Source organism: Eptesicus fuscus, chromosome 2 (genome assembly GCF_027574615.1).
Source record: "Eptesicus fuscus isolate TK198812 chromosome 2, DD_ASM_mEF_20220401, whole genome shotgun sequence".
NCBI classification, from domain to species: domain Eukaryota; kingdom Metazoa; phylum Chordata; class Mammalia; order Chiroptera; family Vespertilionidae; genus Eptesicus; species Eptesicus fuscus.
The window spans coordinates 91,504,502-91,525,240 of NC_072474.1; the positions used below are offsets into that span (position 1 = coordinate 91,504,502).

A 20,739-nucleotide genomic window follows, 5' to 3' on the forward strand; every position below is an offset into this window, starting at 1 on the left:
CTACTGGGCAGCAATAACATCAGTGGTCGGCAAACTCATTAGTCAACAGAGCCAAATATCAACAGTACAACGATTGAAATTTCTTTTGAGAGCCAAATTTTTTAAACTTAAACTTCTCCTAACGCCATTTCTTCAAAACAGACTCGCCCAGGCAGTGGTATTTTGTGGAAGAGCCACACTCAAGGGGCCAAAGAGCCACATGTGGCTTGCGAGCTGCAGTTTGCCGACCACGGACATAGGTTATTGAAAATATCTTAAGAAATCTTCATTTTAAAAATATCTTTAGAAATCTATAATTTAAAAATTTTAGCCTGTTTTAAAATTTTGGTGAACAAAGCTGTTCACCAAAGTATAATATTTTTTAAATGTTATTATTTAAACACACACACACAAAACAACAGTAGTGTCTCGCCCTAGCTAGTTTGGCTCAGTGGATAGAGCGCCGGCCTGCGGACTGAAGAGCCTTGGGTTAAATTCTGGTCAAGGGCACATACATCAGTTGCAGGCTCCTCCCTGGCCCTGGCCTTGGTCAGGGCTTGTGCAGAAGGCAACCAATCAATGTGTTTCTCTCACATCGATATGTCTATCTTTCCCTCTCTCTTCCACTCTCTCTAAAAATCAATGGAAAAATATCCTCAGGTGAGGATTAAAAAAAAAAAAAAGAAAACAGTAGTGTCTTGCTTTCAAGTAAAGAAAGGCTTTTATATAAAGCATAGAGATAGACTCCTTTACAGCAATAAAAGTGCTTTTTTTGTCTTAAGATTCATCGAATTCTACTACTGGAGTGTTTTTTAAAACGATGCATGTGGAATTCAAAAGTTTTAGCTGGTTATGTTAGAAGCAACAAAAACATCTCTGTATCAAACAACTGGTAGAATTCAAAATAATATATTCTAAAAAGCATACTCATTTTACAAGTAAATAATCTGAAATATTAACAGAATGCTATTTCCAAATCACAATAGAAGCATTAAAATAGATTAAGTATGGATTTAGTAGGAGTTATTGCTAAGATTTTATTTATATTTTTTAAAGCTCAGCCCTCATGGGCCTTGCATTCTTATCTACATATGTAGACAAAGAAATCATTTATTTATTGATTCATTTTGTTGTTAATCCTCACAAGGATATTTTTTCCATTGATTTTTAGAGAAGTTAGAAGAGAGAGGGAAAGAGAAACATCGATGTGAGAGAAACACATCGATTGGTTGCCTCCTGCAAGAGCCCCAACCAGGGCCCCAGCTGAGGAGGAGCCTGCAACCAAGGTATGTGCCCTTGACCAGAATCGAACCTGGGACCGACCTTTCGGTCCACAGGTTAATGCTCTCTATCCACTGAGCCAAATCGGCTAGGGCCATGGTCAGCTAACGGTGGCTCGCGAGCCACATGCCGCTCTTTGGCCCTTTGAGTGTGGCTCTTCCACAAAATACCACGGCCTGGGCGAGTCTATTTTGAAGAAGTGGCATTAGAAGAAGTTTAAGTTTAAAAAATTTGGCTCTCAAAAGAAATTTCAATTGTTGTACTGTTGATAATGAGTTTGCTGATAATTAGTCTGTTGACTAATGAGTTTGCCGACCACAGGGCTAGGGCTACTGCTAAGATTTTAGATTGAGTGGTGTATTAGTCTCAGTATGAAATATATGTTTCCTTTGACCAAATAAACAGAACTCTAAGATCAAAATATGAGCTTTGTTTTAAATTATCAAATATAAAAAGTACAAGATCTCTATGCCATGTTACAAAGCATATAAATAATTTAAACACTATTTTCAAATTATATCTTAAATTTACTTTGACACAGCAGTGAGTACACTTCAGTGGAAGAAATAACCAAATCTTTAACATGAACTGCAGGTACAGAAACAGCAGGCTTCTAAAATTAAGTTGCTTTTATTTCAATGACTTGCCCCCAAAACAAACAAAGAAGATAAAGGCATTGTCCTTACGGATGACTAGGATCTGGTGTTTGAATAGACTTACTGATGCCCAATGCCAGTAAACCCTATGGAGAAGAAGCAAAAAGATAAATAATCACTAGCAAATGAGGAGTGTAACATGGTAAAGCCAATCTGGAGAATGCAATCTGAAAATGACAAACACAAATACTAATGTCCAATAGCTAAGCTATCTGGTTTCTAATACTTACCCGAGAGAAATAAAAATGAACACAAAGGGGTTCAGAACACCATGCTTATAAAGATGAAAAATCTGAAAGCAACCTCAAATCCATCATTGAGGAATGGCAAAATAACTAAAACCATAAATTACTTCTACAACAGTTAAAAGAATAGAGTTGGGATAGAGCTTTATGTACTGAATGCTAAAAGCTCCTACACATACCATTAGGTGTAAGGGGGTGGGGAGGAGGAAGCGTATTTAGAAACAGTATTTACAGTACAGAACTTAACATTTTGTAGTTTTTTTAACTACATATAATATATAGCATAAGGAAAGGACTAGAAGAGGGATGGGGAAAGTTCAGCCTGTAAAATCAGATGGTCTGGCCCTGCCAAGGCATTAGGGGTGAGTTAATTAAATGTTTGACAAAATATAGCAGGCTAATTTTTAAGTTGATAATTTTGTATGGCCTGCAAATGATGTTATAAATATTCAAATGGCCCTTGGTAGAAAAAAGGTTCCTCACCCCTAGTCTAGAAAAATGCACATTTAACTATATTTTTACCTCTGAGGAGAAAAGCAGGATTAGTGGTGTCTGTAATATCTTTTATTTATATATAAAGAATAACTTGTATAACTGTACAAGTAAAAGGTTGTCAAATTTTAAAACAGTATATATTGTCTATGACACATACATTACTAGTAAAACTGCAAAACCATGCACAGGAATTATACATATCAATTATACAAAGCAGTGATTATCAGGAATGTGGAAGGTGGAAATAAAGATGGAGGACTAGTTATAAATAAGACTTTACTTCTTTACAAAAAAAAACCACAAAAACCTAACGTAAATATGGCAAAAGTGAGAACATGAATTTTTAGGTTTAGATACTGGAAATCCCACGCTAAATATACAGACTATTACAGTTTTGTTTTTTCCTACTGGACTCCAAAGGAAAGAGGGTTAAAACTACCTAAAAACAAATGGCTTTTCAATGAATTAAACTAAGAAAATAAAAATAAAGAACATATAATTTTTAAACCTGTACATTAAAACTGAAATATTCATTAATTCACACTGTGTATAAATGTCTGTGTGTTTGTTTATGAAAGTCAATGAGGATTCAATTATTTTTAAAATCTTTAATATTAAAGTTTACTCTGCAATATAGTGTAGAAATATCAAGTATTCTATAAACTGAATCTGAACCATATTAGTTCTTCTTATAAAAATATCACAGATCCTCTAATCCTGTCCTTCCCCAGAGGCAAGGTTGCATTAGTTATGTTTGATATGTCCTTCCAGACCTTTCTCTGGTCATTTACAACATATGTATATATGTGCATATATATATAACCTACACTAGAGGCCCAGAATATGAAAATTCAGGCACTCTGGGGGGGGGGGGTGTCCCTCAGCCTGGCCTCCCCCTCTCACAGTCCAGAAGCCCTCAGGGGCGGGAGGCGACCAGGCAATCAGGGGAAGGCGATGCCCCATCACACCTCTGCTGCTGCTGCCACTGCCAGCAGCGCAAGCCTCGGGCTGGCTCTGGGCAGCTGGGGAGCTGAGGCTACTGGGCGCCACCATCTTTGAGGGCGTGACAGTCAATTAGCATATTCCCTCCTTATTGGCTGTGGGTGCCACCATCTTTGAGGGCAGGACAGTAAATTAGCATATTCCCTACTTATTGGCTGTGGGTGCCACCATCTTTGAGGGCATGGCAGTCAATTAGCATATTTCCTCCTTACTGGCTGTGGGTGCTGCCATCTTTGAGACAGTGTGAGGGTCAATTAGCATATTCCCTCTTTATTAGATAGGATTTGTTTGGTTTATAGCACTAATATTATTAGCACGTAGTAATTAAGAAGCATTATTAATGTTTCCCCTTCTGTAATCATCTTTACCTTTTAAGGTTTTCCTCAGACTATCATGCAACTGTTTAAATGTTGTCTTAGAATATCTTTCTACTAGTAGCTATTTTGTGTGTATGACCTTCTTACAGAAGATAGAGCAAGGACTGTCTTCTTTTCCTAAACACTTAATACATGGCAAACTCAAGTGTGCAATAAATTCATATAAATTAATATCTAGGAGAATCCTCATAGTTTTTGCTGTTATGTTTGGGCCTATGACCTACTTCAAATTTGTATATGATCAGTGGCGGGGATCAAGGTACTTTGATTTTTTTCCATAAGGCTATCCAAACCTTTCTAGTGCCACTTGTTAGAGAGTTTCCTTTCTTCATTCAATTGCTTTGGTGCCTTTATCAAAAACCGATTGACCACATGTAACTGTGATTCTGTTGTTGGATCCTCTACTATTAAGTTACATTGGTCTGACATTCCTTAGGCCAATATCTCACTGTTTTAATTACTGTAGTTTTATAAATTTTGAAGTCCTTTAAATTCTCTTCTTTAAAACTGCTTTGAATAGTCTGAGTTCTTTCCATTTCCATTCCAAGTTCTAGACTTTATTTGGTTTTTCAATTTCTATAAAAAAAAAAGTCTTCTGGGATGATTGCAGTTACATTAAATCTACAGATCAATTTAAGGAGATTTGACATATTACATCATGACATCCAATTCATGAACATGGTATATCTCTCCATTTCTTTAGGTCTTCTTTAATTTCTCCCAGACACATTTTAAATTTTCACTGTAAAAGTTTTGCACATCTTTCATTAAATTTACTCATAAGTATTTAGTATTATTTATATGATTTTAAAGAAAATTTATTAAATTTTTAATTTGCCATTTGTTTGCTGATAGTAGAAATGCAAATGATTTTTCATGTTAACCTTCTATTCCTATTGATTTTGAATGTTAAATTAACTTTATATTCCTAGGATAATACTCACTTGATTATGATATATTATCATTTTTATGTATTGCTAGATTCAATTTGATTATATTTTAAGGATTTTTGCATCTATGTCCTTCAGGGATTTTAGTCTGCATTTTTCTTTCTTGTAACATCTTTGTAAGGTTTTGGTATCAGGGTTATGCCGGCCTTATTAGAGGAGTTGAAAAGCATTTCCTTCTCTATATTTGAAAGACTGTACTATTGGTATTACTTATTCCTTAAATGTTTGATAGTATTCTCTTGATATTGTCTCACAGGTCACTGAAGCTCCCTTCATTTTTTTCAATCTTTTTCCCTCAGTATGAATGTTTGTTTTCTACTGCCATATATTTAAGTTCATTGATTGTTTTTTCTATAGTGTCTGATTTTAATTCTATAGTTAATTTTTCATATCAGACATATTTTTCAGCTCTAAAAGCTCCATTTCGTTCTTTATATCTTCAATTTCTCTTGTCATTATACATGTTTTCCTTTCAATACATGAATGTAGTTGTAATAGCTATTTAACATCCTTATCATACGTCCATTGGTTCTGTTTCTATTGACTGATTTTTCTCCTGGTTATAAGTCAAATGTTCTGCTTCTTGGATGTCAAATTCTTTTTTTATTATTATTAAATGCTGAATACCATGAATGTTATATTGAGTTTCTGAATTTTATTGTCTTCCTTCTAGAGTGTGGGGCTCTGTTCTGGCAGGTAAGTAAGTTATAGCTTGATCCTTTAGAGCTCTGACCCTCTGTGGAACTCTGCCTTGTAACTGCTAGCCTCCTCAGACTTGATAAACTCTAATTTCTGCCTTCTCAGCTTAATGAGACTGTTATCTCCCACTATACTACACCATCCCACATGTTCCTCCAAACAAAAGCCAGAGATCATAGAGTTCAACTAATTTGTTTTCTTTCTCTCCAAGATCATGGTCTTGTCCAGGATCATGGACTATTGTCCAAAGTTTAAAAATATTGTTTCATATATTTTATGTAGTTTTTTAGTTGTTTACAGAAAAAGACTAAATTCAGTTCCCATTAGTTCATCATGGCGGGAAGCAAAGGTTCTTTATATAATGGTTTACAATTTGATTTTTTCCCCCTCAATTTATCATGTTACCATTTCAGAACAGTACACAACTATAATTACCACATTCTTTTAAACCCTTAAATAGTCCTTCAGAGTATGGACACTGAAAAACTATCTTCAATGTTTTAATAATAACAGCTAAGAATGAAACCAGTCATTTGTACATAACTCCTGGCCCATATGTACAAATATTTTTGCATTTCAATTTTCATAAGTCCAAATAACTTTTTAAAAAAATAGAGATTATGTGATATGTATATCTCCCCAACCACTCTCCTCTCTCTCCACTCCACAACCGACTGGGAAAATATTATATTGATACAAATTATTAAATATTTACTGCACAAAAATTTAATTCAAGGGAAAGATTTGTTAAGTACTGATAGCAAATGTTTGACTTCTTTCCTTACTTTTGCAAAGGGTTTTAATCTATTTGACAGTGAGTTAGGCAAGTTCTTGGGTTTAATTTTTAGTTAAGATGGCTCTCCCTACTCCCTACCATTTTATTATTTTTAACTTTGTCTTAAATATTCTTATTGAATCTGCTGTCTTTTATTGTAAGTTCTCCCAAATTAGTTCTTATATAACAGTGGTATAAATAAATGAATACTGAAAAAGCATTCTCTTAAAACAACACATTGTTTAAAATGTGAAATAATAACACAAGTAGAAAGTTTTGTTGTGTTCTTTAAAAAGGCTTAAATTTACAGTATTCAAAATTTGGATTAAAGAAGGTATTTTAATTTTATAAAAATCTTTCTTCATTTGCAAATTCAGAAAAGGAATTCAAAGTACAAGTCTAATGTGAAATTTTAATTTATCAATCACATGGGACTAATTTACATAGTTATTCAAAAAACTTAAATTCATTGGCTCTTAAATTCATTGAAGAATTTGTTCAGATATAAATTTATTATGTTCAGATATAAATTTCCACCTACAGTAAGAATCTCTTCTACAAAAACTTCTGCCCAAACACTTAGTGAATGATAATCTTACACTTCATATTCCACGGTTGTAAGTCCTTAAAGCCTAAAAACCTGTTTTAAAATATCATGTTCATATTTCTATGTGCTTCATTGTTCAAAAGTAAAACAATTTTCTTTTTCTTCCACATGCCAACTACAGGAATTATTCAGTTTTTAAAACAGGCCAACTTTTAGATTAAATCAGTAAAAAATTACTTTAAAATTAATAAGAGTAAAGCTTTTATCCCTCACCTGATTACAAGTATCAGATAAAGAATGTATAGCTTCGGAGAACATACTTGCTGAACCCGTATAAATCCAAGCAAGAAATTTAAAGAAGCAATTTAATCCATTGCTAGGAGAGAAAGAGAAAGCAATTTACCATTGGTTTAGACAAAAATTTTCACCTAAAGCTTATTTAATTGACCATATATATCTCTATACTAGATTTTGTCAAAGGAAATTAAAAAGAATCTCTAGCCTTCAAAAACTGTTTCTGGTAACAAGAGTACAAATTTCAAAAATACAGATTTGGTATTAAATATTCAAATGAAGAGGCATGATGCGTGTAAGCAAATTAAGTGCATTTTAAGAACTGATAAGAGGATGTTCTACATTTGGACAAAATAAAATTAGAAAGGAAATTATGTGTCTTAAGTAGGTAAAAGATCTGCATCAATAATGTCCAGTAGAACAGTGTCAAAGGCAAGACTTTGGTGAAAATCTGTTTACTTAAATAGATGAAGACAAATGTAGACCCAGCAGTCTCTGAGTCATACTAGACCATAGATGTTAAAATAAATATGGTTAGCTCTGAGCAAGCCAGCTGCTCAGATTCCAACAGTAATGACGAGCATGACTTATCTGAGGCACTATACTAGTCATTTACCATGTTTTATTATAATTCTATTATACAAATATTATCATCCTCATTTCATAAATGAGAAAACTGTACATCCCCTTCCTCCACTTCAAATAATGTCTTGAAAAAAGCATATCTGCTCCTGTTTCTCTATTCTCCCCACTTTGTACAGTCTTCAGTGCACTAAATAATGGCTTCTGCCTCCAATACCTCCAACTATTTCTTGCTATAAAGTTCTTAGAAACATTTTTCTTAATCTCAGAGAAGCATCTGCTATTATTTTCTTCTTCTTTTATTTAATCTTCACGCGAGGATATGTTTTTCAATGATTTTAGAGAGAGGAAGAGAGAGGGAGAGAGAGAAGTGCCTCCTGCATGTGCTCCCCCTCCCCGCAAAGGAGGATCAAACCCTCAACCTGGACATGTGCCCTCATCAGGAATCAAACCCACCACCCTTCAGTGTATGGGACTGCGATCCAAACAACTAGAGCCACACTGGCCAGGGTTGCCACTATTTTCTTAAATCACTGTCTTCCTTGGCTTCCATGAAGCTCCTGGTTTTCTTCCTACCTTGCTCCTTATTCTTCTTCAGTAGGCTCTTTTTCTTCTACCTAAGCATTCATCAAGTTTTTTTCCTAAGGGCTTTTTCTTCCTGACACTATACACATTCTTCTATGGCTTTAATTATTACCTATATACTAATAACTCTCAACCCTAAATCTCTAATACAAATCTCCCTCCTAAGCTTCAGACCAATAAATATTAACAATAATTATGAAGTACTTATTATGTACCAGATACTATGCTAAGCAATTTACATATATTACATACATTCCTCTGATAAAAAAAAAAACTTTAATTACTAACCCAGTTTTACTGACAAAAAAAATAAATTTAATCCTTTGACCAACTCCACTGAGGAGTCCTATAAAAACTCCAATTCGAAACTCAACATTTCCTTTGCTCCAACCCTGCTCCTCCTTCCAGTGTGTCCCTTCTCTCAGGGATGGTGCAATATCTATCAAACTAGTGGCCCAGTGCACAAAATTCGTGCATGGGGTGGGGGGGTGTCCCTCAGCCCAGCCTACACCCTGTCCAATCTGGGACCCCTCAGGGGATAACCAGCAGTGGGACATCCCTCTCACAATCCAGAACTGCTGGCTCCTAACTGCTCACCTGCCTGCCTGATTGTCCCTAACTGCTCCCCTGCTGGCTTGATTGCCCCTAACCACCTCTGCCTCGGTCCCGTACTCGGGTCCCAGGATTCCCTCCTCCAGCCGACCACAGGCACCCGGGATACAGGCTTCCCTCCCTCTGGTCAGCCATAGGCGCCCGGGCCAGCTGCATCCGCAGGGGATGGTGGGCAGGTGGCTTTGCCTGGGCTGCAGCAGCAAGTGCTGGTGCCCAGGACTGCGGGGGGGGGGGGGGGGGAGGGGGCGGGATCTCTGTCTACCAGGCTGTAGCTAGCCTCAGGTGCTGGCACCCAGTTTCTCTGTCTCCCCCAGGACATGAGGCAGGCGGACGTGAGGCTTCTGCAGCTGGCTGTGGCCTGAGATCATGGAGCAGGCGGCTTCTTTGTATCCCGGGCCACAGCCAACCTCGGGCGCTGGCACCCGATTTCTCCATCTCCCCCAGGACATGGGGCGGGCGGACGTGGGGTGGGTGGCTTCTGCAGCTGTCTGCGGCCTGGGATCACGGGGCAGGCGGCTTATTGGTCTCCCTGGCTGCAGCCAGCCTCAGGTGCTGGCACCCGACTTCTCCGACTCCCACAGGCCCAGAGCAGCTGGGGGGGGGGGGGGGCCGCAGCCATCTTTGCCAGGTTAATTTGCATACTCGTTCCTGATTGGCTGGTGGGTGTAGCAGAGGTACAGTCAATTTGCATCTTTCTCTTTTATTAGTGTAGATTGTTCAGAAATATGGGCAACATCATTTTCCATACCTCCTAAATACTTTCTGAACCTAACCATGTTTCTCTATCCCTCCATGAATACTACCACTATCTTAGTTTAGTGTAACATTATCTCTTTTCTGTATAACTGTAAATGACTTCCTCTAGTTTAGTGCCCCTCTAATCCTTGAAGATAAGAAATTTGTATTTTCAGACCCTATCACAATTCCTGACACACATATTATATATATATTTTGGAAATAAAAGAACAAACTAATGATTTATGAAATTAATGCTTTTAAATATTTTAAAATAGGTTATTCAACAAAATGGAAAAAAGATAAACAAAACAATAGGAATCAAGAAGACAGAGGACAAAAATGGCAAAAACAGCAATTATGTTCTACACCAAGATAAGTGGGAGAAAAATAATAGTGCAGATACTCTTCAATAGCTATAACCTAAGTTGATTTAATTACTCTAAAATAAGTTTGGCTATCTCAACCTTTTTTAAAAAAGACTTTTATCAACTTCAATGAAAATAGGAATTTTCAGATAGCAACTGTTCTTGGATCTTAACCACATAAAAAATATACACAGCACAAGCATGGGTATATACACTGAGTGGCCAGATTATTATGATATCTGAATACATAATAATCTGGCCACTCAGTGTGTGTGTGTGTGTATGTGTGTGTGTGTGTGTGTGTACATATATATATTAGAGGCCCAGTGCATGAATTTGTGCATGGGTGGGGTTTGGCCAGCCTGGCCAAGGGGGAGGGGACATGGGCGGTTGGCCAACCTGCCTGCTGGTCGAACTCCTGGTCTAGGGGACGATTTGCATATTAGCCTTTTATTATATAGGATATACACTGAGTGGCCAGATTATTATGCGTTCAGAGATCATAATAATCTGGCCACTCAGTGCATATGGACTCTTCCCCCATCAACTAACTTACAAAAACAAATACATTCAACTTCCTCCTAAAACAATGTAAGCCTCTAACTTTTTATTAAGATACCAACTAATCCTATCTAATAAAAGAGTAATATGCAAATTGACCATCATTCCAACACACAAGGTGACTGCCCCCATGTGGTCAAAGATGGCTGCCCCCATGTGGACACAAGATGGCCACCACAAGATGGCCAGCAGGGGAGGGCAGTAGAGAGGGACCAGGCCTGCGAGGGAGGGCAGTTGTGGGCAATCAGGCCTGCAGGGGAGGGCAGTTAGGGGCAAACAGGCTGACAGGAGAGCAGTTAGGCATCAATCAGGCTGGCAGGGGAGTGGTTAGGGGGTAATCAGGCTGGCAGGCAGAAGTGGTTAGGGGCAATCAGGAAGGCAGGCAGGCAAGCAGTTGGGAGCCAGTAGTCCTGGATTGTGAGAGGGATGTCCGACTGCCCATTTAGGCCCAACAGGTAGGATCGGGCCTAAACGGGCAGTCGAACATCCCTCGAGAGGTCCCAGATTGGAGAGGGTGCAGGCTGGGCTGAGGGACACACCCCCCCGTGCATGAATTTCATGCACCAGGCCTCTAGTAAAGAATATAAACTGCCCTAGCTGGGTTGGTTCAGTGGACAGAGTGTTGGCATGTGGACTGAAGGGTCCCAGGTTTGATTCCGGTCAAGGGCACATCCTGAGTTGCTGGCTCCATCCCTAGGAGGAGGGATGCAGGAGATAGCCCATCAATGATTCTCTCTCATCATTGATGTTTCTATCTCTCTCTCCCTCTCCCTTACTCTCTGAAATCAGTAGGAAAAACAAGAACAACAAAAAGAATATATACATAAAATAACGTAAGTCTATTTTAAAAGCCATATTTTTCAGTACTTACATGCAAATGGCAACCATCACCACCTTTCCTGGCCCCTTAAGAAAAACTGATGTCATTCTGGAACGTGGCTAAAAAAAAACACAATGTTTTAAAAATCTCAAAAATTTCTAGAAGCATTTTAATGCTTATAAGTGATTCTGACACACCAGAAAATATCTCCTCTATCAATACCTCTATACAACTAGGTTTACTTATTTGTTTCTCCATAATTTCCTCTATAAAAAGTGGGAAGATGGAAATCTAAAGGACATCTAGGTCCTATTCCAGAATCTTAATTATTTATTTTGTTTCCTTATAACTGATTTCCTGCCTACTTCCAGAAAGGACCCTGGCCAGTGTGGCTCGGTTGAGCATCTACCTATGAACCAGGAGGTCACAGTTTGATTTCAGTTCAGGGCACATGCCCCGGTTGTGGGCACGATCTCCATAGGGGACGTGCAGGAGGTAGCTGATCAATGATTCCCATCACTGATGTTTCTTTCTCTCTCTGAAATCAATAAAAAGATATTTTTTTAAAAAAAGAAAATTAAAAGTGGCTATGAGAGAGCTTACTCTTGCTAAAAACCTGAGAAAATAGTTTTCTCTCTTCCCTATATGTTAGGCTTACAACACAGTCTGGAATTTAAAGAGAACTTATGTCCCAATATTTAAAATTTCATAAAGCAGACAGGAGCAAAAATAGATTGTAAATTACAAAGTGCTCAAGAAAATCTTGAATTAGGCTGGCACAGGAGTAGTACGTGCTAATATTTCGCAATGAACTAACACTAGAATTTCACTGTGCAACACCTACATATCATTATCAGAAAAAGATCCTTACCTTGGTGTTTCCAAGGAAGTCGCTATATTCTCTTAATATGCTTTGGTTTCTAAATAACCCTATAAGAAAAGAATTACAAAACCCATTTAGCTCATATATATTCTTATCAATCACATTTTAGATTAACACAAGTATTCTCTTTATGACTATGTTACATATGCTCCATTAGCTACCAGCAAAAACATCAGGTTATTATAAAAAATCTGGATTTGCAACCCAATTAAAAAATGTGCAAAGGATTTGAAGACTTTTTCCCAAAGATAATATGCAAATGGCCAATAAGCACATAAAAAGATGCTCATGTCATTAGTCATCAGAGAAATGCAAATCAAAACCACAATGAAGTATCACCTCACACCCTTCAGAATGGCTACTATCCTTAAAAAATAAAAACAGAAAATAACACATGTTGGCGAAGATGTGGAGAAACTGAAAACCTTATGTACATTGGTGGGATTGTAAAATGGTACAACTGCAATGAAAAACAATATGGAAGTTCCTAAAAAAATTAAAAATGGCCATGTTATCCAGCAATCCCACTGTAGATATATATCCAAAACAAATTAAAGCAGGGTCTCCAAGAGATATTTACACACCTATGTTCATAGCAGCACTATTCACAACAGCCAGGAAATAAAAGCAACCAAAATTTCCAAGAATGAATGAATACAAACAAAATGCTGTATGTACATACAATGGAATACTACTCAGACTTAAAAAGAAAATCCTGTCACATGGATGAACCTTGAGGACACTATGTTATGTGAAGTAACTCAGTCAAAAATACAAATGCTGCTCAGCCAGTGTTGCTGTGGTTGAGCATCGATCCATGAACCAGGAGGTCAGGGCTCAATTCCCAGTCAGGGAAGATGCCAGATTGTCGGCTCAATCCCCTGTAAGGGGTGTACAGGAGGCAGCTGATCAATGATTCCCTCTCAACATTGATGTTTCTCTCTCCCTCTCCCTTCCCCTCTGAAATTAGTAAAAATATATTTTTTAAAAATACAAATGCTATATGATTCCATTTTTATGAGGTATCTTCAGTAGTCAAATTCATAGAAACAGGAAGTAGAATAGTGGCTATCGGGCTGGGGGAGAGGAAAAGGGAGTTCTTGTTTAACAAGTTTAGTTTGTTTTGTAAGATGAAAAAGTTGTGGAAAAGAAAACTTTCTGGAGATTTGTTTTATAACAATGTGAATATACTTAACACATCTGAACTTTACACTTAAAATTTGTTAAAATGATGAATTTTACATTGCATTTTTTAACCACAATAAAAATAAAGGCAGGGAGAAATCTGGATTTGCAATGAGATAAAGGCGGTTTGGTAAGATGCTCTTCTTAAAATTACCTAAAATTAATGAGTTATTTAAGCTTAATATAAGAATCAATTCTTCATTTTTAACTCCAAGTTAAAAAATATAGGATGAAATATTTTTCTATTAGCGTGTTTCCTCAAATTTTGTTACTTTAAATATTTCCTTTAATATATGCACAAAGCTATTCATGGTATCACTATCTGAAATAGCAAAAGACCAGAAACAACTTATGGGAGAATGACTGAATAAACTATGGTATACCCACCAAAATGGAGCATTATAAAAGAAACAAAGAAAAGTCCCTATTTATTACTCTAGAGCTCCCTGGGACATACTCTCAAATGAAAAAAGCAAGGACAGAAAGTATGTTTAATATGTCTTATTTATGAAAGGGAGGTGGTGTTATTTTATTATATTTTGTATGTAATATATGCATGTACCTATACTATTTTATGTTTAAAAATAGAAAAAATAACCCTAAGACTAACTGTTTAAGTGGTTATCTATGTGAGAGAAAGGGATCAGGGTGGAAAGGTCTGGGATGGAAGCTAAATTTCTCTGAAATATTTTGTAAGATGTGACTGGAATCATGTAAATGCTTTATACTTATTTGATGGTTTATTTACACAAAGAAATTTCAACAACAGTTATGTCTAGGAAGAAAAATGAGACAGTTACTAGAAAAAATAAAAGGAGACTTCTTCACGTTTTTGTATCCTTTTTAAAATCACAGATATGCATCACGTCATTAATAAGTACATATATATGTAAATGAAAAAATTATCTGAAACCTATTTTATATTATATAAATTCTATAAGGTGGTTCTGTCACTAAACCATTGGGTTGTTAAATTCCCTAAGAGTCTTATGTACATCTAAATCTCAAGCATCATGCAGTTTCCAGTTCATAGGTGTTGAATAAATATCTGCTGATTTAATTAATTAAGGTAGAAATGTGGTAGCTGAATTAACAGACTTTTCTCTAAAAAAGCACCATTATTCTATCACTTTTAAAACAAGCATAATCTTCAAATTAGACCATTGGTTTTAATATTCATGTCTTATGGAAACCACAAACTAACTTCACTTCCTCTCATCATCTTTAAAAAGCTACAGAGGACAAAAAAAATAGGTATTTTTTTAATAAAATAATTGAATCCCAAATGGATATTACTATTTGCTACAACCAAGAGAGCCAAAGCCAAAAGTATGCAACCATCAGGGAGTACATAATTACAGGCACTATTCTTACCTACCAGTTACAGGCACATCTCATTTTATTGAACTTTGCTTTACTGTGCTTCACAAATGGTTTATTTCAGAAACTGAAGGCAACCCCCCGCCCACCACCACCAGCAAAAATAGTGTGGTGGTCTGGAAATGAACCTGAAATAGCTTTAAACTGAATATACTTACTTTCTCTGTATTCTATTTCTGCTTTTTTACGCAGTTTTTTCTCTCTGGCAAGAGCTTCAGGGCTTCCCCAAACTTCCAAAGATCTACGCATGAACACATGACCAATGAACAATTTTAATGACTTTATTGTAATCATATTTAAATCTAGATGAACCATCTAAATAACTATATGAGGATCTTACAGCAATACATAAGGTCCTTTAGAAAAAATATAAAGCATTTAAGAAACTTCGCTAAACTACATCTAAACAAAACAGTAAATTAAGCAAATTTTCTTATAAATTAGGACGTATTTTTAGTTAAGTAGTATATACTAGTAATTCCCAGAAAAATTTACAATTATAAAAATATTCTACCTTTAAAAAGATAAAATATATCCTTTAAAAAATTCTGAATCTAAGATGTGTTTTTATTAATCCCAATTTCAGCTTGTACTTTTATTCTAAAAGAACTATATTCTTACTTTGCCTCCACATCTGATCTCAAGTATACAGTAAAGGATTCAGTATCTTCATGGGGACTTCGTTGTCTGATTTTTCGAAGTTGTTCCAGATCACTAAAGAAAGAAACATGTTAAATTTATTCGGACAATATTCATACAGTTTATGTACTTAAAGAAATTATTAGGAACAGATAAAAACCACTACATTGATCCTCATCTTAAAAGACTATAGATCGGCATAACATTTAAAGATCAGTTTATAAAGATTGCACTTTGTACACAAAAACTGGTTTAGAGACAATGAAGAAACAATTATTCTTGCCCTGGCTGGGTAACCAGGTTGACACGTCATCCTGTGCACCAAAAAGTTTCAGGCTCAATTCCAGGCCAGGGCACATACCTAGGTTGTGGGTTTGATCCCCAGTCAGGGCACAAATAGGAGGCAACCAATTGATGTGTCCCTCCCTCCCTCCCTTTCTCCCTCCCTCCCTCCTCTACTCCCTCCAGTAAACACATCCTTGGGTGTGGAAGGAAGGGAGGGGGGAGGGGAAGGAGGGAGAAAGAAAGGGAAATATTCCTGTTGTTCAATACAGATACTGTAACAAAACATGTAGAGATTAAGTTCCTTACAAAGTGCTTACATTTTATCTGCTATGTACGCAACCCTGCAGTGTCTCATGCATCATAAAAAAATGCAAAAAGTAGAAAGAACGTGGATTAGAGTATCATCCCTCTAAGAATTTAAAATTTACAGCCCTTTTTGTTTACATCCAGATTAATACTAAGTGTTAGTAGCATTTAAAGGTATCAAGTCACAGAGGTTTAATGTCAAGTCCATGCTATTTAATAATTGTTCCTTCTCTTATATTCTAAAAAGGTTATATATTCATCCAAGTCACAACTAAATAGTCATTCTATATTTGATCATTGGTGTTCCTAAGAAAATTTTGTAACGGCAATGAAAAGACCTATAAATTAAAATGTGGTAACGATGGACTGTTACTAAGTTCTAGAAACTAAACCTGGAGTTTAAAAATATCAACAACCAACTATCACACATAGGTAAGACAGTTTGGACCAACTACCAAAAGATTATGCTAGTTTCCTCTCTGTCACTGACTCACTAAATAAGATGGGTCATCAGTAACATCCTTATTATGTTTCCTGGCCTGTGGAGACAGCAATACTTAACCTACTTAATTCCCAAAATTTTTGTGAGAATTAAATGAAATACTCTACATGAAACAGAATATATTTTTATAACGTTATAATTGATTATTATTTTATTAGTTATATAAGTTATAAACCAGATTGTTGGATTCCCTATTTCTTGATACTATACCACAGAGAATAACCATGAGGGAGAGGGGAAAAAGAATCGATCACATCTATTTTTAGAGAATAGATCTCTAAAAAACCAAGAAATCTTCCATATAAATATGACTTTTTTAGATAAACACATAAAGGAAGGGAAAATTTAGAAATATGTGACAAGTATAATTTCCATAAATCTCTATGATGGCAAGAAATTTAGTAAATAATCTTATCTTATTAATAATAATTCTGACATATGTGAACATAACAATAAAACTCCTATGATCTTGTGTGACACAGAGATTTTGAATAACTTGCCTTTTTGAATTTAAGAATGCCAGAAAGACAGAAATTGCTTATGCTGAAGCAGAATTCAATGTTGCAAACAAATAATTTTAACATTTTTTAAACTAAATAAACATATTTCTTTAATTAGGAAGAAGTTATGGGAAAGTTCCACATGGATGGAAGATAGCAGGAAACACATTCTAAGAAATACATGGTTATTTACATTAGGTAGATAAAACTACCCTTTAAAAATAATAACTGTACCTGGATTTAAGGCAGAACTCATTTATTGCTCTGACTCCAGTGATGAAATTATTCTGAGTATACTTTGGTCCATACTCCCTCTTCTTAAGGACTGCTTTGACTAAAACCAAAAAAACATAGGAAAACAAAAGTATACACAACAAAAGTCATACTGAGGCTTTACTAATGAATTCCATAAAATATCAATCTTTTTCCTGATGCACTGAATGACATCAGAAAAAAATCTTCTCCAAGTGCAGAATAGAATGGAATATTTGTAGCCACCTAGCTTTTATTTCCATAGTTCATCTGTAACTGATGCCAAAATGCCAACCCTTTGTCTAATGGACACCTTGTATATATCACTTGTTGGTTTAAATTGTACTAACAAACTTAAATTTCTTAGGTTCTAAATGAAAATTAATTTCAGCTTCAGTTAAAAATTACAGGCTAGTTCAGTGTTTTTAAAACTGTGGAGTAAAACCAGCATTTTATAAAAAGTGAAAATAAGAAGTAATCAGTACGGCATAAAATTAAGAACAAGTACTTTTTGTGAACACTTTTGTTACAGTTAAATAATCTCTATATGTTTGAAAGCCACTGGACTGTTTCACATAATGCAACAAAGCTGAGTAAACAAAAGGAACATTTCTATCAGTTAAAAATTATAAGAAGTTTATACAGATTTTAAGTAAAATACTATCTTCTATTAAATTATTTACCTACTATCAAGGATCAAATGTTCATAACAAGCGAGATACATCAATAACATTGATCTATGTTTACAAGTCATATTATAAAGTCGACTTCTGGTCACGATATAAATAACATAAGCAAATATCTGAAGCTCAAGAGAAAAACAACAGAAGAAACTTGTATTGTTCTGTTACAAATTGTCACCTAGTCACTTCACATTCTAGTCTTATATCTATTAATTCATAAATTTTCTGTTCTACTTTCAAGTTCAAAGAGCAAATTTAGACTAAAACTATATATCACTGCAGTAGGTAAAAAGATTCTTAAAATAACACGATTAAAATAAAATGTACAAAAAATACTTAAGAACATTTCAAAAATAAAAGTTCAATATAAAAATCAAAACCTTAATTGAAAAAAGCAATATATAAAGAAGTTCAAGTTTCTTTTTACATGAGTTCAAGTCTCTGAACTGCCTTTCTCCAATAACCCTCAAACTCAAAATCCAGGTGAGGTCCTCTGGACCAGAGAGGGGAATTACATCTCTCTTTTAAAAGATTAGTTGTTTTTTTTAATTACTTTTGTAAAATTTCTTCAAAGTAGCTAGAAATCCCTGTTGGCCTGTCCTGGCCAAGGTTACTAATAATAATGATTGCTATCATAATATCATAATATTAATTACTAGAGGCCCGGTGCACACTACTAGTATGTATCATCTTCAAAATTATCCTACAAAAGAAATTCTATTTTTAGCACCATATTACAGAGGAGAAAACTATGGCTTAGAGAAGTCAGGTACACTGCCCAAAGCCATACAGTTGGTACATGCTGGGGCCACCAATTGAACCCAGTTTTGTCTGACTCCAAAGCCACAGTGCTCCTCATCACAGAGTTACTGCCTCAGTGAAACATACTGATTTGGAAACGGGAGTCATAGCTCATTATAAAGAACAGAGCCGCAATTATTCCTAGAAAAAAAAGTCAGATAAGAATGTCCAATCTCTACCTGGATTTGAAAAAGTTGAAGCTGAAAGTTGTTGACCTCTTGTTTTGTTCTTTAATCACATTACTTTTCTAAAATGATAAAGTAATTGATAATTTTTATTTGCCATTACTCTTTTCCTTGGGCTTTTGAAAAAAACAATTACCACAAAATTTGTGACCAAAATGAAAAGTAAACATCAGTAGATAATTAGCTTATAAATCAGATACTAAATCCTTATGGTCAATAACCCTTACCCTAGCCCTTATTTATGTAATAGAGGACCGGTGCACAAAATTCGTGCACGGGTAGAGTCCTTAGGCCTGGCCGAGATCAGGGCTGATCAGGGCCTTCCAGCTGCCGACCAGGGCTTCCCTTTCCCGGCTGCTGGCCGGGACCTCCCTTCATTCCGCACTGCCCCCTGGTAGTCAACACACATCATAGTGAGCAAGCAAACTCCCGATCTCCCTGTTGAACTCCTGAGGGGACACTTTGCATATTAGCCTTTTATATATATACTAGAGGCCCAGTGCACGAAATTCGTGCACGGGGGAGGGGGGGTCCCTCAGCCCAGCCTGCACGCTCTCTAATCTGAGACCCCTTGCCTGCCTGCCTTCCTGATTGCCCCTAACCACTTCTGCCTGCCAGCCTGATCACCCCCTACCACTCCCCTGCCAGCCTGATTGATGCCTAATTGCTCCCATGCCAGCCTGTTTGCCCCTAACTGCCCTCCTCTGCAGGCCTGGTCACCCCTAACTGCCCTCCCCTGTAGGACTGGTCACCCCTAACTGCCCTCCCCTGCAGGCCTGGTCCCTCCCAACTGCCTTCCCCTGCTGGCCTGATCACCCACAACTGCCCTCCCCTGCTGGCCATCTTGTGGTGGCCATCTTGTGTCCACATGGGGGCAGGATCTTTGACCACATGGGGGCAGCCATCTTGTGTGTTGGAGTGATGTTCAATCAGCATATTACTCTTTTATTAGATAGGATAGAGGCCTGGTGCTCGGGTGGGGGCCAGCTGGTTTGCCCTGAAGGATGTCCCAGATCAGGGTGGGGGTTCCATTGGGGTGTGGGGCGGCCTGGGCGAGGGGCCTGTGGTGGTTTGCAGGCCGGCCACACCCCCTGGCAACCCAAACGGAGGCCCTGGTATCTGGGGTTTATTTATCTTCTACAACTGAAACTTTGTAGCCTGGAGCGGACCCAAGCCTTCTGCTTGCTCCGTGGCTGCAGCAATTTCTGTTGGGTTTTATTTACCTCCTATAATTGAAACTTTGTAGCCTTAAGCTGAGGCCTGGGCTGGCCAGGGTGTGCGGAAAGCTTGGCTTCCTCCATTACCGGGGACAACCCTAGCCTCCTGCTCTTTCCAGCTCCGTGGCTGCCGCCATTTCTGTTTGGATTTATGTATCTTCTATCATTGAAACTTTGTAGCCTTGAGTGGAGGCCTAGGCCGGCAAGGGCAGGCAGAAAGCTTGGCTTCCTCCATTGCCTGGGAAACTCAAACCTCCATCCTGCTCTCTGTGGCCATAGCCATCTTGGTTGGATTTGCATATTTGCTCCTGATTGGCTGGTGGGTGTGGTTGGTGGGCGTGGCCAGTGGGTGTAGCAG

At 37.0% G+C, this 20,739-nt stretch overlaps 1 protein-coding gene across 2 annotated transcripts in view; it reads right to left on the reverse strand.

The window, feature by feature from the left end:
* Positions 1–20,739, reverse strand: part of SLC30A9 (solute carrier family 30 member 9) — a 67,112-nt gene that overhangs the window by 26,703 nt on the left and 19,670 nt on the right. For both annotated transcript variants that reach the window (XM_028143721.2, XM_054729360.1), the window contains exons 4-10: positions 17,478–17,577; positions 15,633–15,725; positions 15,170–15,252; positions 12,435–12,493; positions 11,615–11,682; positions 7,280–7,382; positions 1,947–2,002 (exon numbers count right to left, since the gene is read on the reverse strand). In XM_028143721.2, the coding sequence (XP_027999522.2) occupies positions 1,947–2,002; positions 7,280–7,382; positions 11,615–11,682; positions 12,435–12,493; positions 15,170–15,252; positions 15,633–15,725; positions 17,478–17,577 (562 nt within the window). The remainder of the gene's footprint in view (positions 1–1,946; positions 2,003–7,279; positions 7,383–11,614; positions 11,683–12,434; positions 12,494–15,169; positions 15,253–15,632; positions 15,726–17,477; positions 17,578–20,739) is intronic.